At 29.3% G+C, this 18,666-nt stretch overlaps 1 protein-coding gene across 1 annotated transcript; it reads right to left on the reverse strand.

Annotated features, from left to right (window-relative positions):
• Positions 1 to 173: 173 nt before the first annotated feature.
• Positions 174 to 13,992, reverse strand: LOC114131976 (E3 ubiquitin-protein ligase lubel-like). The gene is made up of 7 exons (XM_050206398.1): positions 12,047 to 13,992; positions 7,588 to 7,762; positions 4,364 to 4,475; positions 4,061 to 4,264; positions 3,445 to 3,513; positions 3,233 to 3,376; positions 174 to 839 (listed from the first exon to the last, which is right to left on the reverse strand). The coding sequence occupies exons 1-7, from the start codon at positions 13,623 to 13,625 to the stop codon at positions 756 to 758; spliced, it is 2,367 nt and encodes a 788-aa protein (XP_050062355.1). The 5' UTR covers positions 13,626 to 13,992; the 3' UTR covers positions 174 to 755.
• Positions 13,993 to 18,666: the final 4,674 nt, after the last annotated feature.

An 18,666-nucleotide genomic window follows, 5' to 3' on the forward strand; every position in this document is an offset into this window, starting at 1 on the left:
TAATGTAGTTACTACCACACAAACACCCATTTCACGTCATGGCAGGAGACACTATGAACAATCTAAATAGGCCTAAAACTAAGAACAACTGGGATGTAATTTCACATAGGTAGCTATAATAAGCACCTTTACATCACTTATGTATGTACACATTTCTTAAAACACATTTCGAGTAAACATATTTGAACATTACTTATATTTATTTATTCCAACAACACGCAACATTTTTTTTTCAGTAGGTAGGTACAGTAATAAATATTATTACAGTCTGATACATTAACATAATAACGTCTAGGTCCATATAAAAAAAAAAAAAATTACAGGATCGCTTTTAATGATTGAACTTGGTTATTTTGATTTGCTTAAACAAAAATTATTTTTATTATTAAATGTTGTATACTAATTATCTGTTATAAATTATCAAAACATTAGCCATAATATCATTGCATTAGAAATAACATAGTGCATACAGTGAAACAGACACACAGTTTATACATCGAAAATCTTCGTACAAAATTAAAAATTAGAAGAAATAAAAATCGTTTTTAATTTATATAACTAAAAAATAAATAAAAAACGAAATATTATGTTCCTTTGTATATTAGGAATGAGGAAAGGGATAGGATAATTTATCAAGCCTAAATGGGAATGAACAAAGTTCCTTTTTTGAGGTGAGCTAATTATTTTTTAGGAACTTTCCAAGCAGTGAATTAAATTAATTTCTAAGTACACTGTACAACTAAATCCATTTATACTTAATGGCAATATTTACAGTCAGTGTGACATTTTCTTCCGGGTGGTATGCCACACTTACATCCTCCTGTAGTATCTCCTTTTCCCTGAAACAAATAATTGGTACATTATATTTAAAGTTTAAAGGGAAAATAATGACAATTGTATTATTATATGTTTACGCCATTAAAAGCTCTTATTGGTTTTAGTTAAATAACGGATTTATACAAAATAAAAATACTATAATTAAATAATATAATATCTATGTTTGATAATCAATTCATGCCAGAAACAAAAATAGCTGAAATTATATAATGTACGCGATATGAGGTAGTAAAAAATAATAAATGTTCACACGGTTACAACTTACAATAGTGTTATTATCTATTATTGTTTATTATTTATGAGATTTTATGTAATACACTAATGTATTTGATAATGAGTTGGTAGCTTCTGCTATATAATTTCATATGCTAAAAGCAAAATATACTTACAAAAAACATGACTTAATAATTTTTTTAAATTTTTTAAATCATTATTTTTAGAAATTATATCATTCAAAATTGAAGCTTAAACAGCTATATTTTTTTTTCTATTTTTCTATTTAAAATATTGCTTAGCATTTAAGAACCAAAAGTTGAGATTCCTAACCCACACATAAAATAAGGTGCAACAAATTGTAAAATATGTATAGGTTCTTTAATATACCTATTACAATTCTTATGAATTATTTCTTAAACTCAAATTTTTTATTATTAAATATATTTAATATTTTAGATTTTGAATGGAGTGATGAATGTATTGATTTTACAATGATGTGTGTTTTTTTTTTTTTTTTTGTCTGTCGACAACATTTGGAGAGCAGTAAAAATGCTTCGATTTTTGACTTAAGTCCCTTTTTGAAAAGGAAATTGAATCTAGTTGGTACTTTGGGGGGTCAAAAGTTAAAAATTTTCAATATTTTCTAAATGAATTGGGAAAACCCCTAAAAAAAATGAGGGAAAACGGGATTTTTTACGCAAAACCAGTTTACGTCAAAATCGAAACTTTATTTTGCTATAACTCAAAAACTAATCGATGTAAATACTTGAAATTTTCACCAAATATTTATATTAGCGCTCTCCGTACACAGTTAAATTTTCAAAGAATATTGAGTTTTTTTTGAACTATTTATAGACAATTGGAATTTTAAATTTCTCTAAGTATTTTTTTTTTAAATAAAGAATAAAAAATTTTTGGCTGACCAGAAAATCTTGAAAATTTAATACAAGGTTTCTTATAAGTTGTTCCTAAAGTAATAAAAAAAAATCCGAAATCGTTGGTCACAATTTTTTTTTTATAAGTGCTTAAAGTTCGAATTTATACGAAATATGTCAAAATTGCGAAAATTTGCAAGTAATTTTGTTGTTGGAAAATCGCAAAATATTTTTATTTTATAACTAAGTTTTGAAAATTTGGTACAAGGTTCTCCATAAATTTTTCTTCAAATATCTGTATAAAAAACTCTACCGGATTCAGACAAAAAAATTTTATGAGTGTTTGAAATTTAAATTTTTACAAAACCGCGTTAAATAACGATTTATCCTCAAACGATTTTAAATATTTGTTATTATTCAAAAAGTATAAGTCGTAGATACTTGAAAATTTTACCAGTTATTAAGATTGGCATTTTCTTTACATGATTTAATTTTCAAAATATTTTGAATCTTTTTGAGCTATTTATAGACAACTGAAATTTTCAATTTTCCTAAGAATTTTTTTTTTGAAGTGTCGATAACATTTTTTGGCGCTATCAAAATACTTGAAAATTGTATACAAAGTTCCTCATATGTTATTCTTATAGTGATTAAAAAATTATAAGAATACATAGCACAATTTTTTTTTATTAGCATTTGAAGTTCAAATTTCGACAAAAATTCGTTAAAATCATGCATATTTGCAAATTATTTTGTAGTTCAAAATTCATAAAATTGTTTGTATTTATATCTAACGTTAAATATTCTAGACTGACAAATCATCTCCATTCAGAATCGTTCTTCGTATACAATGATACCTATCATTGCATTCAAATTTAACCTACCTACACTAGTCCGAGGTCCACCCCACCCCCTAATGTACAGCAGAGCGGTACCCACTTGCCGACCTTTTTTTTATTTTTAAGTCCTTACTCCATACATGATGTATATTAAATAACATTTATAAACGATTGTAATAAATTGTAAAACCATAAAGGTATGCCATGTATGGCTTCTGTTTCTATTTTATTAATTGATTGGTATATATTTTTTTAAAGTATTTTATTTGATTTTCTTAACTTAAAATAATACATATAGGAAAAAGTTTCATAGATCTTTACGCGAACATAGAACTCTATTGCTTCGCCGATTCAAACATGAATATTTTAAGGACATCAAATATAAAAAGGTTAATACCTATTTATTTTGAAAAAAATTTTCATAATAATTATAAATAATAAAATTATGTGTTAATTTGAACTTACTTTAGGTCCCCATCTTGGACCTTTAGTCGCCCAGCAAATCTCCATAAAACATACCGCACATTTAATCCAATCGCAACCCTGCTGCTTTGACAGAACTGTATTACATCCTGGGCACAGCATAGCATCTCCGCGATCAATAAGATTCTTTAAGTTATAAACAAATTCACAAAAATTAATATTTAAATATAGGTACCTAGATAAAATGGATTTACCTCAAGCGTGCAATCGTCGTCATTTGTTTCAATTAACTTTTTACATCCTCTCCCTTGTGTATGAATTGACTAAAATAATTAAATATGTTAATAATATTACAATATATCTATAGTCAAATTAAAGTTAAATATTGTTTGTAGTTTATGAGTATATTTTTATAAAAGTGAGTATTGCCTAGATTCTTGAACCAAAAATATCCGTTTAAACAATTTAACTGATTGTCATTATTATATTGTATAAATACTTTTTTGAAACATTGCATTTAAAAAAAAAAGTGATAATAAAAATAATGAATTGCGGATATGAATATTTCATTTGTTTTTCCTAATTCATAGAACAAGCTGGATACCAATTAAATTGTACAAAATTGATAGATTTAGTCAAAAATATAACTATTTTATAAAAAAGCAACCGTAATCATGTAAAATACCTCAGTAGTTCAGGGAATAGTAAGTTAATAAAAACAATTTTATTTTAATTTAAAAATAACATTATATATTATCGTTTAAATTATAAGCCTCAACTAGTACCTATGCAACCATGTTTTTTTAGTGGCGCTGTGGCAGCTATAGTATTTTCAGAATACTAAACTTTGTCGACTTGTTCAATACTTACACCACATCGAACGCACGTTACTGTCCCACAAACAGGACATTTAAATTCCAAGACGTTATTCTTATCGTAAATCAAACACCAACCAGGACAGTCGGGTCGTCTGCACTGAAATGATCCACCGTTATGCTCTTTCGCTAACAACTGTCTGGCTCGTTCTACTGACCTTTGCAAAAATCTTTCATACTTTTCGTCAGAGTCCAATATCTATGCGAAAAATGTATTTATAATATAATTCTAATATAGCTGATGTATAGGTACCGAAAACAATTTAAAAATGACATTGGTAAAGTAAGGTTAAGGTACCTTTTTTATTTCACGGTGTTGCAATACCCCGGTACAAGAGTACCGATCATCTATGTAAGGACATTCAACTTGTTCGGCTTTCGAATGATCGATCGTCATTTGCAGACAAAGCCTAAATAACACAAAATCGTCAAGCACCCCGAAAATTGAGTACAAAAATATAATAAGTAATAACTGTACAGTGAACATGAATTAAATTTAAGTATATGTAGTACTGCATAGGCGTAACTAATTGGGGGCTTGGGGGGGTTAAGCCCTAACTTTATTTTTAGCCCCCACGCCCTGTCATAATTTATAATCCAGCCAATGGTAACTACATTTTAAAATTTTAATTTAAAAAATATATACATATTTTTATTAACATCTTGAAAAAATATTTAGTTTTTTTGGTTATTGACAAACTATAATATTATTATTATTATTATTATTGTATGCGATGACTCTGTATAAGACGTATGTATGTCGTTAAGTTTTTACAACATAAATAGGTTTTATTAAATTGTATTAATGAAATTGAATTGATATCCAAAATAATTGTGGTTGCGAAATGATAATCAACTGGAAAATATTAACAATCATCAGGATAATTTAAAGCGGCTAAGGAATATTGTTAAAAATCTGTTTTCCCAAATTTATATAAAATTTTATATTTAGTACTTTCAGTTCCAACAAGTTACAGCATATCGTGAAAGAACATTTTCAGTAACGCGTCGAATAAACACTTATTCATAAGGTCAACTATGTTACTTACCAAATCGATTCTCTAATTTATCTAGCGTTATAGCTATTGAAAGAAATTTATTAAAGGTTTTAAATAAAGAAAATATTTTAAATAAATTTGCCAATACTAAATGGAGGCTTAAACTGTAATGGCTAGTGTATTTGTAATAATGTTGCTTATAAAAATCCTTTAACTTTCACTAACATTTTAAGGAAATTAAATTTGAATTTGTATCTAAAATAATAATTAATAACGTTTTAATCATTTAATGTTTACCTCAATATACCGCTTTTGTATAATTTATTTTATCCACACAACTCATTTTACACACTTTGCAGTATAAGAATTAAAAAATATTATAATTTAATAATTAATGGTACACAAATATGGGATAGGGCAGATCCTCTTACTTATTTTACTTCTTTTAAATATGCTAGGGCCTGAGCTCCCTAACTGTAAGGTCTAGTTACGCCCATGTATGTTAGATAGGTATTTTTAATATAAGAAATTCTTACATAGATAATTCTCAACACCGATAGAAGGTATATATATATCCAGGGTTGAGCAATAAATAGATATCTACTTTAATCAGATAAAAGTAACAAATAACTCAAACTTTTGTGTGGGTACCTAATTAATTATTTTTTAAAGTTAAATTTATTTGGACTTCTTTTAGATTCTGAACGGAGTGATGAATGTATTGATTTTACAATGATGTATGTTTTTTTTTGTGTGTCTGTGTACAGCATAACTAGTCGAAATAATGCTTCAATTTCAAACTTCGGGGGTGGTTTCTGATGGAAAAGTGAATATCCTTGGTGCATTATTATAGAGGTAAAAAGTAAACATTTTCCAACAGTTTTCAAAAAAATCGAGAAAAACAAAAAAAAATTACGGAAAAACGGGAATTTTTACCCAAAACCAGTTTACGACCTAATCGATTTTTTTATATGGTTGTAATTCAAAAACTAATCACTGTAAATACTTGAAATTTTCACCAAATGTTTATGTTAGTGTTATCTATATACAGTTAAATTTTCAAAAATTTTTGACTTTTTTTGAGTTATTTATAGACCACTGAAATTTTCGTTTTTTTGCGAATTTTTTTTTTGAAGTGTCGGTAAAAAATTGTTGGATGACCAAAAAAACTTGAAAATTTAATACAAAGTTCCTTATGAGTTGTTCTTATTGTAGCTAAAAAAAAATTAAAAATCGTTAGTCATAATTTTTTTTTATAAGCGTTTATAGTTTTTACGAAATCTGTCGAAAACGAGAAAATTTTTAATTTTGTAATTTTGAAGTTGAAAAATCATAAAAATTGTTGTGTTAATAACTAAGAATTGAAAATACAACACTAAATTTTCTATAAGTTTTCTTTCAAGTATCTAAAGAGAAAACTCGAAGCATCAATTTTAGAAAAATTTTAAGTGCGTTTGAATTTTAAATTTTTACGAAATCGCGTAACGATAACGATTTATCGTCTAACGATTTTAAATATTTGTTATTATTCAAAAAGTATAAGTCGTAGATACTTGAAAATTTTACCAGTTATTTAGATTGGCATTTTCTTTACATGATAACAAAACATTTTGAGTTTTTTTGAGCTATTTATAGACAACTGAAATTTTCAATTTTTCTGAAAAATTTTTTTTTGAAGTGTCGATAAAATTTTTTCGGCCCAATCAAAATACTTGAAAATTTTATACAAAGTTCCTCATATGTTATTCTTATTGTGATTAAAAAAATTATAAGAATACATAGGCACAATTTTTTTTTTATTAGCATTTGAAGTTCAAATTTTGACGAAAATATTATGCAAATATTATTTGCAAATTATTTTGTAGGTATAATTCATAAAAATGTTTGTATAGGTAGCTAAGAGTTAAAAATTTAATACAAAATTTTTCATAAGTTTAGCTTACAATAATTATAAAAGAACTTAAATTTTGGTGTATTCGGGCTATTAAAACATAAATCACCTTTTTCACCAACCACTGGAAATTATATCCTAGGTTGACAAATCATCTTCGTTCAGAATCGTTTTTCGTATACAATGATACCTATCATTGCATTCAAATTTAACCTATCCTAGTCCGAGGTCCACCCCACCCCCTAATGTACAGCAGAACGGTACCCACTTTCCGCTTTTTTATTATTATTCATTAAATATTACTTAATAAAATTGTATGATCAATCGAATAAAAACATATTATAGATACCTACCTACCTAAATAATTTTACCAATTGTTTAAATGTATCTTTGAAATAAATTTACAATGAAAATATTAATGAAATACATCTTGATTTAATATGAAAGTTGTGTAGGAGTCCAACTGATTACAAGTTACAAGTTGCAAAATGTAACGAGGTAATGTTACATATATAGGTATCAAACATATTTCAAACAGATATTATTGCCCATCCCTAGGTATATCATATATATTATATAATATATAAATACACAATGGTAAGCAAAGGTAACAACAAAATCGTATTTTCATACCTACAAAATACATGCAAACAATCACGTAACACAACGCCATTATTATCATATGTACATAAACACACAGCGCACTCAAAGGGGCCGTTATGAAGTACTAGGTCACTTTGCATTTCCATGGCCATTAATTGCTGATAACAATTATTATCTTTATCTTCAGATGTCAAATTTTTAGTGTCTGAAAAGTAGTAGATAAAATTTACTACAAATAAGGTTAATACTTAATTCTAATGGTAAGTATATAATATATATAACATACATAATATATTACATACATATTACATAAAAATTATAATATATATTATACACAGTGGCGTATTTATAGCATTAAAGCACTAACATATATACATACATAGTACATAATATATACCTACATCTATTCTCTATTTATCTGACATGGTAAAAATTGTCATTTTTAAACCAAATGTCAAGAATAAAATGTCACATAAATAATTCAAAAATAAAAATAATATTTAATCGGTTTCTCTGATAATATTATTTATATAAAAATAATATTTACCTACTTAATTATAATTTATATATTTATTAGTATTTATTATTTCAAAACGTCTCTTTCAAAATAGAATAGTAACATTACCGAACAAACCCACTAAAGCTAACTCCACGGACAACTAATGCAATGTAGGTACCATACTAATATTATAAAATATAGGAGTTTTTAGATTAGCTCAAAATAAAAGAATATGACATCCGTCATGTATACCTAATTGAAATAACGTAAAATTAAAAAGCTGATTAAAGTGTGATAATTAAATGTGTCAAAGAAGTATACAAGTATTTAGAAATAAGGTATTTGATATAATCAGATCAGATTTGACTACACATTACAATATGCATTTTATTTATCATAATATGCAAAAACAACAATTAATGTTTATTTCCACATAACATTAAATATTTTTTAGATAAAAATCAGAAACTAACTTATACCTCATTAGTTAATTAGTAAATATTATATTGAAAATTACATGCTATAATGATGTTTTTTAAATTATGAAATACATAGAAATTCTAGCTCTACTTATAAGGTTTTTAATATTCATACTTGAGATTTGAAAATTTAATGCAAGATTCTTTATAAAATATTGCAACTTTTATCTTTTTTTTTTTTTTTTTAAAAGTACAACCATAGTCAAATTAATTATTTTTGATTGCTAGACTTTGTTTTAACTATATTATTATATATTCCATAAATATCAATAAAAAAAGGCCAAAATTCTTAAAAATGTAACATTAAATCCCACATTAGTTATTCCTTTATCTGAGTACAATTATTAACAATACATAGTCATAATTTTTCTTGTATACATTGAAAGTTTAAATTTGTATAAAGAACTATAAGTATTTTGGAGTATAAATTTCCAAAATCTTCAAATTCATTAGCTTAGGTTTAAAAATGTAAAATACAATATTCGTTGTAAGTAGTTCATACTGATATACTGTAACTAAAAACTTTAAAAAATATATCAACTAAATATTTTTATAGAAATATTGTGATTTAATTTTTCAAGTGAAAATGTGCTATAACTAGTTTTGTGTCAGCCAAAACTTTACTATGAAAATTTGGATCAAAGAAAAGTAATTTTCAAAATAAAATATTGTATAATGTTAAAAAAAAAAAACAAAAACTAAGTACCAATGAAAAATATTCGAATATGTAAACTAGGTATTTGTGTAATATTTATAGTCTTATAAAATATAGATAATAATACATGTTCTAATAGTTTATATTATTATTAATATTCGCGTTCAGAGTGTAGTTAAAAGTTACCACATTCAATTTTTAATCACTAAAATTGTTTATAAATTATAATAACCTTTAGATGCACCGTACCTACATACTGTTAAACTGTTTGTATACCTATTTAAATATACCTGAATAATGAGTATAAATTAACGATATCAATTTAATATTATCACCAAAATTTCAGGAAAATTTAAAAATGATTTTAGTATTTCATGAACGCTTTTTACATCTACGTAAGACGTCATAAAGTTTTAAAATTGTAATTTGTTTAAAAAGGTCTAAAATTTTAAAACGAAGAAATTCGCAAAATTAGCGTACAAATTTTATGAGGAATCCTAGTTTAACGTTGCTACTCGTATATAAAAATGATCAATTATATTACATACTGCATTAGACTATAATTAAATTATTAATGAAAACCAATTGTTACCTAACACAAAACATCAAATGGCTTTAACTTCAACATGCTACATGCATATACTATCATGTCTACACTATTTATATAGCAAAAATATTTTAAATTGTATATTTGCTTTTAAGATAATAATGATAACATAATTATTTTTATACACTTTAAATAGTCAGCTAGTTAACGTATTATTTTATTTTTATAAATAAGTATTTTACAAAAAGTAACATATTAATAAAATAATTCGTTATTTCACATATATCCAAAATAATATTTTGAGCGTTAGCAGGTTAAAACTATGTAAAAGCATTTTGTATTTACAAACATAATACACTTATAACTAATGCGTTGTAAAAGTAAAAATTGTTCATTGTACAAAAATGGATGACTTACGATTTAAGTCACTTTTACCCTTACTCTAATAGGTACGTGATTAATCATAATGGTCTAAGGCAGATTTGAAAAATGGTGCTTTCCAGAGTACCTATTTATTACTAAAAATGTATTGAAGTTACCAAATGATAAAAAATATAGATACAGTACATTATATAATAATTATGTGTGTGTATGTGTGTGTGTTTTCTGCAGCCACCATGCTGTGAATTTAATTTAAAAAATGTAATGTAATGTGCCAGGACCATTTTCTCCAAAAATGAAGTATCTACTTTATTTATTATTATTTGTTATTTTTTTTATAATAAAATCGTGTCTATTTGTCTTAAAATATTAAAACCATATATTAAATTGTACGTATTACAACACTATTTTTTTTCATTTAATCTTCAAAAACTTATTGAGCTCCACTGAATAAGTTCGTGTGTAAGCCCATGAATTCGCATTTTAAAATATAATTTTAATAAATAGATAGAACGATTAATAAAATGACATTTTATTTAATATTTTAATGGTAATAATACGTTTATTTATAATTATTTTTTTGCTAATATTTAGGTATAGCCTATATTTTAGCCTAAACCGAACGTCTGAAATTTTTAAGTGTTGTATATTATATACGGTATTGAATATGGTCCTAACTGTCGATAATATCGTAACTTTGATACTTAAATGCTTAATAATAAGATACACACACACGCGGACTTACAATACGAATTTAATAAGTATTTTTATCTGTTTAAATATTTTTTAAACTTCAAATTTTCAATATGACTATTACCTATTGGATAATCATTTAAAATAAAAACATATTAAATGGAACAATAGTTATTTCATAATATATTATGTCAATCGTCAAATCGTCGTGCATCGTGTTACATCCTTGTGTAATACCATACCTATGACGTTATAATATATTATACCTATATGATACACCCGCGCGTATATAACTGCTTATATATTTTATTTTATTTAAACGGGTACTTTTGTTGGAATTTTGTCGTATAACAAACTATATATTATTGGTATTAAATTAATTAATTTTTAATCAAATTATAATTTAAAAATGGCATTTTGACATCATTATTTATTTTGTGTATGCAATATTGTGACACAGTCACACAGAATACAACCACTCGTAATACATTATAAATTATAATATTGTAAAATTGAATTTAAAATTGTACATAAAGTCCCTCATATAACTCTCACTTCCTAGCACAAGCTTTTAGCTTTTTAGAAATGAGACTATATTATTGAAATGAAATTTAACTGCGTTATAATATTGTACTATTTTTACTGGTTATAATTTACTATTTTTTTCTCACGTCATGTACTTTTTGTTCTCGTTAAAATGAAAATATTAATTTGGCAAAATAGACTTATTATTATTATATAGTTATTCATAAATTATAAGAATACATGGGCACGATTTTTTTTTTATTAGCGTTTGAAGTTCAAATTTGACAAAATTCGTCAAGTTTTTTTTATATATTTTTAATTTTATCACAACGGTTATACGTATTTAAACGTATTCCACGCATGTTTTTACATAAAAATCGATAGCAAATCATTCCCGGTCAGAATACATAGGAAGAAAAATATCGTATTAACGCCGCCGAGTTTCAATGACGAAAACGTTAAGCGTAATGACGTACCTACACATTATATTGTTGTACAACACATTGTCTGTAGTTGCACCAGATTTTATCTCGCATTTAACACGCGCGCCTTTCGAAGGTTTTGAAAATTACGTTTTCCGAAACCAAAATAGTACATCATGTTACGCGTAAACGTTCCGAGACACCGTATTATATTATACACGTCTTTGGTCTGAATTCTTACGTAGGTACTTAACGATAATAAACGATATTAATGTGTAAGTACTGTACCTGCAGCTGACGAACACCCACCGCCGCCCGTCCGGACGGCCGCGTCGGTCGCGGGTGTCGCGTCGACTTCGGACTTTTTCGCCGCCGCGGCGGCCGACTCGGTCTGCGTCGTTCGGCGCGACAGCGTGCTGGGGACCGCGGCGGCGGCGGCGGCGACGGTCTTGTCGGCGGCGGCCGTCGCCGCGTTTTTGCCGACGGTGCGGGTCGCCGGCCGCTCGTCCGCTCGTCCCGTCGGCCGCTGTTGCTGGAAAAACGCCAAACGTTTGTGTCGCACGAGCCGCTTTTCGTCGTCCGCGGCCGCGGCGGACGTCGTCGGCCGCTGCGGCTGCAGCCGGTCCGGTCGTCCGACCCCGTCGGCAGCCGTCGCCGTCGGGTACGACTTCCGGATGACGGCCGACACGATGGCGTTCTTGTGGTCGGCCGTCAGCGGCGCGGCCGCCGTCGGATAACCGCGCTGGTTCCTCTGCCGACATATCTCGGCCGCCCGTTTGTCCAACTCGGTCAGGTTCGTGGCGGCCATGGCCGTGTACAGCGCCGCCGGGGAGGCGAACCCGTGGCGACGGACGGCCGCCGCCCCCGCCGTTTCCGCCTTCGGAGCCGCCGCCGCCGCCGTCTTGTCGAAAAAATGCTTTTCGATCTTGTCCACCCGCTCCATGAGCCGGTCCCTCTCGTACTGAGAGATTTTTCGCTTGACGTTCGAACCGGCCTCGACGGCCGCGACGGGCGGCGGCGGCGACGGCTGCTGTTGTACGACGGGCGGCTTTGGCGCCGGACCCTTTCTGCGCCGTCGCACCGGCGCCGCCCGACGACAGGCCTGCTGGCCGCGTTGCTGCTGCGGCCTCGGTTCCGAAGACCCGTTCGCCGGCGGCGCGGGCGGCTGAGGCGCCCTATACTTTTTCCTGGAGATCGTGCCGGCCGCGCGTCGCTGTACCGTAGTCGGGGCGGCGGCGGCGGCGGCGGCCGTCTCGATCTGAGCCGCCGGCGGAGGCGGAGCGATCCGCTTGTTTCGTCGCCTGGTGGCCGTCATCGTCCCGGTCGTCTGGCCGGCGCGGCCACTAGTCCCGGCGGACGGCGTCTGCGACCGCTCGCGGCCCGTCCGTCGCCGGTGCGCCACCGGCAGCGTGGCCGCGTCGATGTACTCGACCACGTCGTCGTCGTCGTCGCCGTCTGCGCGACGTCCGTCTCGTCCCGTCCTCTCGTCGTCGTCCCGCGGCGCTCCGTCCACGTACGCGAAACTGTACACGGTCGTCGTGCTCCCGGACCACCTGGACCACGTGGCCGCGGCCGCGGGCCTGCGACGATCCGCCGTCGGCGTCACCGCCGCGTAGTCCGGTTCCTGTTCCCGGTACGCTTGCCGGATGCGCTGCAGATCGTCCCGGAACCAGGCCGAATCGTCGTCGTCGTCGCCGTCGCAGTGCTTGCTCCTTCGGAACAGTTTCATGATGGAAAACGACGAATACCTGTTCCGCCTCCTTTCCGTGGCGTAATAACGACACGGCGCGCGTTCTCCTCCTCCCGTGCCGCCGATCGTACCGCGGCCGTCGACGCGCCGACGGTCGTACGACAACGTGCCGGGCATGACTGCAGCGGCCGGGCGACCCGAGGAAACTCGCGATCAAACCGAGTTTTTACACGACATTATATAGACGCCTACGCGTATTTCGCGTTATCCGAGTGTACGTCGACGAAACCGCACGGTTACGACGACACTCGCAGATAACACAGAAGAGCACTAAAAAAAACGTTAAAAGGTTTTTGAAAAAAAATAAAAAACGATTAAGGCAGTGGTTAGTACGATTAGGTTAATTGCACTTCTTCTTTTTTTCTAACGAAACGCGCACGGACGCAGGCAGTGCCGATGTACCTTGAGGACTACTACAACTATAATATGCTACCAGTGTCCGACAACGACGACTGTTTACTATAAATATTATAGTGACAATTATATTATTGGCCACCGACGGCAGTATGTGAGTGTGTGTGTGTGTGTGTGTGTGGTGTGTGTGTGTGTGTGTGTGTGTGTGTGTGGTGTGTGTGTGTGTGTGTGCATGTGTGAATGTGTGAATGCCTATATGTGCGTATAGACACCGACGTTGTAGAGTTGGCATGAGATTTTAATGTAAACTATTTTCGTTGATGCTACAAAAAAAAATAGTCTCGGAATATAGCGGACCCGGCCGCGCAGCGCTAATGGCATTCGTGATTCATAGGTGCATCTATATATAATATATATATTATATATATATATATATATATATATTATATGCGTTATACGCGCAGATACATTTTGTCACACAAAAAAAAAAAAAAATAGATAAATCTTTACAAAATAAATCACGGAGTATAATAATATTATATAGTTAAGTAGTATTTTAAAATGTTGTTTGTAACTTAATAATATTGTTTAATTATACTTTTATGATAATTTGATATGTTTGAAAAAGAATCCGTTGAAATTGCATATTATGCTTATTTCTTTTTTTTTTGTACCTAAATTTAATTTAAAAATAAATCTAATTTACTCAATCTTCAAAAAAACGTTGTTTTCCAAATACATATATACATTTCACGATATTGTACCTATGTCTTTTTATTTTGTAATAGTTTTTTGAACTATAATATTACAAACATTAAAAAAGGGGACAAATCGGTCGATACATTTTCAATTTGTACGCTTATACCAAAGAATGGCATTTTATTTTTATTTATAATATAGTACATAATATAATATATAGGTATTATAATAGGTACATAGTTTATAATAATTGTAATAGTTTTTCTTCGTACCTATTCTTTTTGTTAATTTGGTTTAATCACAAACTATTTTTACAAAATTAAATGGTTTTTTCATAACCAATTATGGATAATTATCCAAATAGGTACGGAATTAAACAATGAAGACTACTAAATACTTATGTATTGCTGTTTTAATTAAAACAAATAAAAATCAGCTTTATAATATTCACTTTTTAGCAAATAATATTCAATTATGACTTGACCTTCGACAAACAAATGAAAACCCATTACATTTGATTTAATCACGTAAGTGTGGTTTTTTAAATTATTAACTTAAACAATTAATACTATCACCTATATCAATGAAAACGTTTAACGTTTTGCGCTGAATAATAGCTGATAAGTTTTAAGTGTAGTAAATTGTAAACTATACCTCGTTGGATTCAATGATAAATAATTGGATAACACGCGAAAACATTTATGAACGAAAACCATTGGTCAGTCTATATAGATTTTATAATTTATTTACATTGATATCATAACATCAAAAATTCATTTTTTTTTTATTAGTGATAAACAGTGTATTTAAAATTTAAATATATTTAAATCTTCAGTTACCCAAATTTTTAAATTTTGTTTTCCAAATTAGGAACTGGTGAAAGAAACATAGAGTAAAAATACTTTTATTATAAATTATTATAATCGTTCCATGGAATTATTTTAATATTATTACAAAGATAATACATGTTTATTGTTCAATACTAACTTATAAGTCAATACGATAGTATCTACCAAACACACTCTAGAATGTTATGAATAAGTTCTAGATATAAATGGTACGTGACAAATTAGTCCAAGTACTTTGAATATCTTATTATGTATAAAAATAATAATCTAGATAGATACCTAGCTGGGTTATGGTTAAAAACATCAAGTCCCTGCGAATAGGTACTATTATTAGATTCTGAGCAGAGCGATGAATGTATTGACTTTATAATGATGTGTTTTTTTCTCTTTTTTCCTATCTGTCAGTCTACCTATCAGTCGTCACCAATAGAACTATAGAAGCTGACATTTTAGAAAACGGGAGTTATTTTTAATAGCTAATTGAATCTAGTTGGTACATTGGCTAATGAAAAAAAAAAACTTCCAGTATTTTTTTTTTCATATCAGGAAAAACAAAAAAAAAAAACAGACACTTTTACGCGAATTCAATACTTTTCAAAATCAATTTTTGTTTTTACTATAACTTGAAAAAAAATTACCACAGACACTTGGAAATTTCACTAAATGTTTATTTATTAATGTTTATGTTATTATTTTCTATTAATTATATGGTACCTAACTTTCAAAAAATTTCGTGTAGAGCTATTTATAGAAATAAGAAATTTTCCTTTTTTTTTCACTAATGTCGATTAAAATTATTCACTAAGCAGAAATATTTGATAATTTAATACAAATTTCTTCATAAGATGTTTATTTCACATTTTAAATATATCGAAAATCTAGAGTCACAATGTTTTTATAAGTGTTTAAGATTAAAATTTTCATAAAATTCATAAAAATCTCAAAAATATAAAAATCTTTTTTTTATACCTAAGATTTGAAATATAACAAGATCCTTTAAAAGTTTTTCAAACTATACAGTTAAAAAAAAATTCACCAGAATTTTATATTATAATTTTCATTATAAGATAAAATAATCAACATTTTTTTTCTATTGATTATTTATTGGCATTGAAAATTTTCAATTTTTTTTTATTTTTATTTAATAAATATTGATAATAAATTATTTACCGGGTCAAAATTCTTAAAAAATTTAATACACGATTCTTCATAAATAGTTCATGCACAAATGATAAAATCTAAACAATATAAAAATAATTATTTTTTATATATGTTTAAGTTCATATTTGGACAAAATTACTTATTTTAATGATTAATAACAATGTTAATTATTTTGTTACAATTTAAAAAAATTATTTGGGGAAACATAACTATATTATATTTTATATTATGAATACATAATATTTGACGATACCCATTGTCTGAAAGATGTAATTCAATTTTGAATTACATATGTTAATATAATATGGTGTAAATATACATTATTATAATAATTAAATCTTAATAGTATAATGAATGCAATATTTCTGGAAAAATTATATCAATCTATCAGTCCTACCATAATTTTAAATCTAAAATAAATTAATTTTTATTAGCTATGATTATCAAAAAAATTGAGTGATATTGATCTATCAATTTGTTCATAATCATTTTTCATATACCTACAATGATATCATAGAGTTCAAATTTAACACACCCATAATAGTGATTCAATTAACAACCAATATATACCAACTTGTCTAACTTTGTTTTTAATAGATATTTTTCAATTACATCAAAATCATTAAAATCATTAAAAAAAATTTGTAATTTTTTGTTTAAATATCAAATATATTCAAATATCTAACTTCAAATATTTATAAAAATAAATTGTCAATACCTATGCAATTCCATAATTTTTAATTTCTGTAAGAAAAATTTATAAGCTTGTATTAATTTTTACACTTTTTGACTGAAATTTTCAATCATCTCTAAATAAGTAGTAAAAAAGAGTCATACTATTTTGAAAACTATAATTTTTACAGAAAAAACTATTCTAAATATTAGATAAAAACTGAAAATATCAAGTATCTTATCGATATATTATAAAATATTACTACAAAATATTAACACATTTGGTATCAATAGTATGGCTTACAATCTTACAACTTATTAAGTTCATATTTAAAAAATAGAAAACAACACATTCGAATAAATAATGAGTTGAGTGAAGAAACTTCTCTATCACACACGCTGTTTAATACGCATGCAAACCAAATGTATTATTTGAATACACACAGAAAACTAGTTTGTTATGCAGACAATAAAGTATTTTTTGTTAAAGGCCAGTCCTGTGATGAAATATTTGCTAGTGTACATTCCAACTTGAGTAAAATCCAAAAGTGGCTATTTGAAAATCATTTATTTCTTAACTGAGAAAAAACATACATAATACAGTTAATTTGAATCAACTAAATAAAATAAGTCTATATGTATACAAGTATTTATGAGAATTTGTATTTAAATCAAAATATATGTACATGCCAAACCTTTGTAAAAATAGTTAAAAACTGTAAATATTTAGGTATAGAAATGTGTCATAAACTTAAATGGAATGACCATATAACATTTGTAACAAATAAATTAAGAAAAATAATGTATGCATTTAAAAATTTAAAAAAAATTAGAGTAGTGTATCAAACCTAAATTAAATACACAATTAATTATGGTATTTCTATATAGGGAGGTACATATAAAACAACCAAGTACGTATACAAGGGGGAGTTGTAGGGGTTCAAACCCCCTCCGAAATTTCAGGAAATAAGTTTTATTATTTATTAGTTTAGTTGAGATTATTTAAGTACAAAAATGTACAACCAACCCTCCTCCCCACAAAAAAAAATATTTTTTTGTGTACGCGCCTAAAAACTACAAGTGACCCATTAAAAAAATACTAAAAATTATTCTAGACTCAAGATACCACACAAAATGCTTATACAACGTACTTCCAGTAAAAAAAATATTTTATAAAACTTCAGTACTTTATATAATTAAAAATAGCTTGACTTTTAAAACTGAACACGGACATAATACTAGACAAATATCTAATATCAAAGTATAACAAAATAACACGATCTACATACTTATATATCGCTCCAAAAATTTACAATATAATAGTACTGAAAATTAAACATAGCAACTCTTTTAAGATTTTGTTTTTTTAAGATTCTTAAAAAAAAATTACACTTTGGCAATACAAAACAGACAGAATCAAAACA

Source organism: Aphis gossypii, chromosome X, assembly GCF_020184175.1.
Source record: "Aphis gossypii isolate Hap1 chromosome X, ASM2018417v2, whole genome shotgun sequence".
Lineage (NCBI taxonomy): Eukaryota > Metazoa > Arthropoda > Insecta > Hemiptera > Aphididae > Aphis > Aphis gossypii.

What these genes read in the sequence shown, in the direction of transcription:
- LOC114131976 (XM_050206398.1), bottom strand. Translation starts at nt 13,625, where the DNA reads ATGCCCGGCACGTTGTCGTACGACCGTCGGCGCGTCGACGGCCGCGGT. An exon ending in TGGGTGTTCGTCAGCTGCAG is followed by an intron (nt 7,763 to 12,046) that starts GTACAGTACTTA and finishes ACTACTTTTCAG; the next exon opens with ACACTAAAAATTTGACATCT. An exon ending in TGTTTGCATGTATTTTGTAG is followed by an intron (nt 4,476 to 7,587) that starts GTATGAAAATAC and finishes TGTGTTATTTAG; the next exon opens with GCTTTGTCTGCAAATGACGA.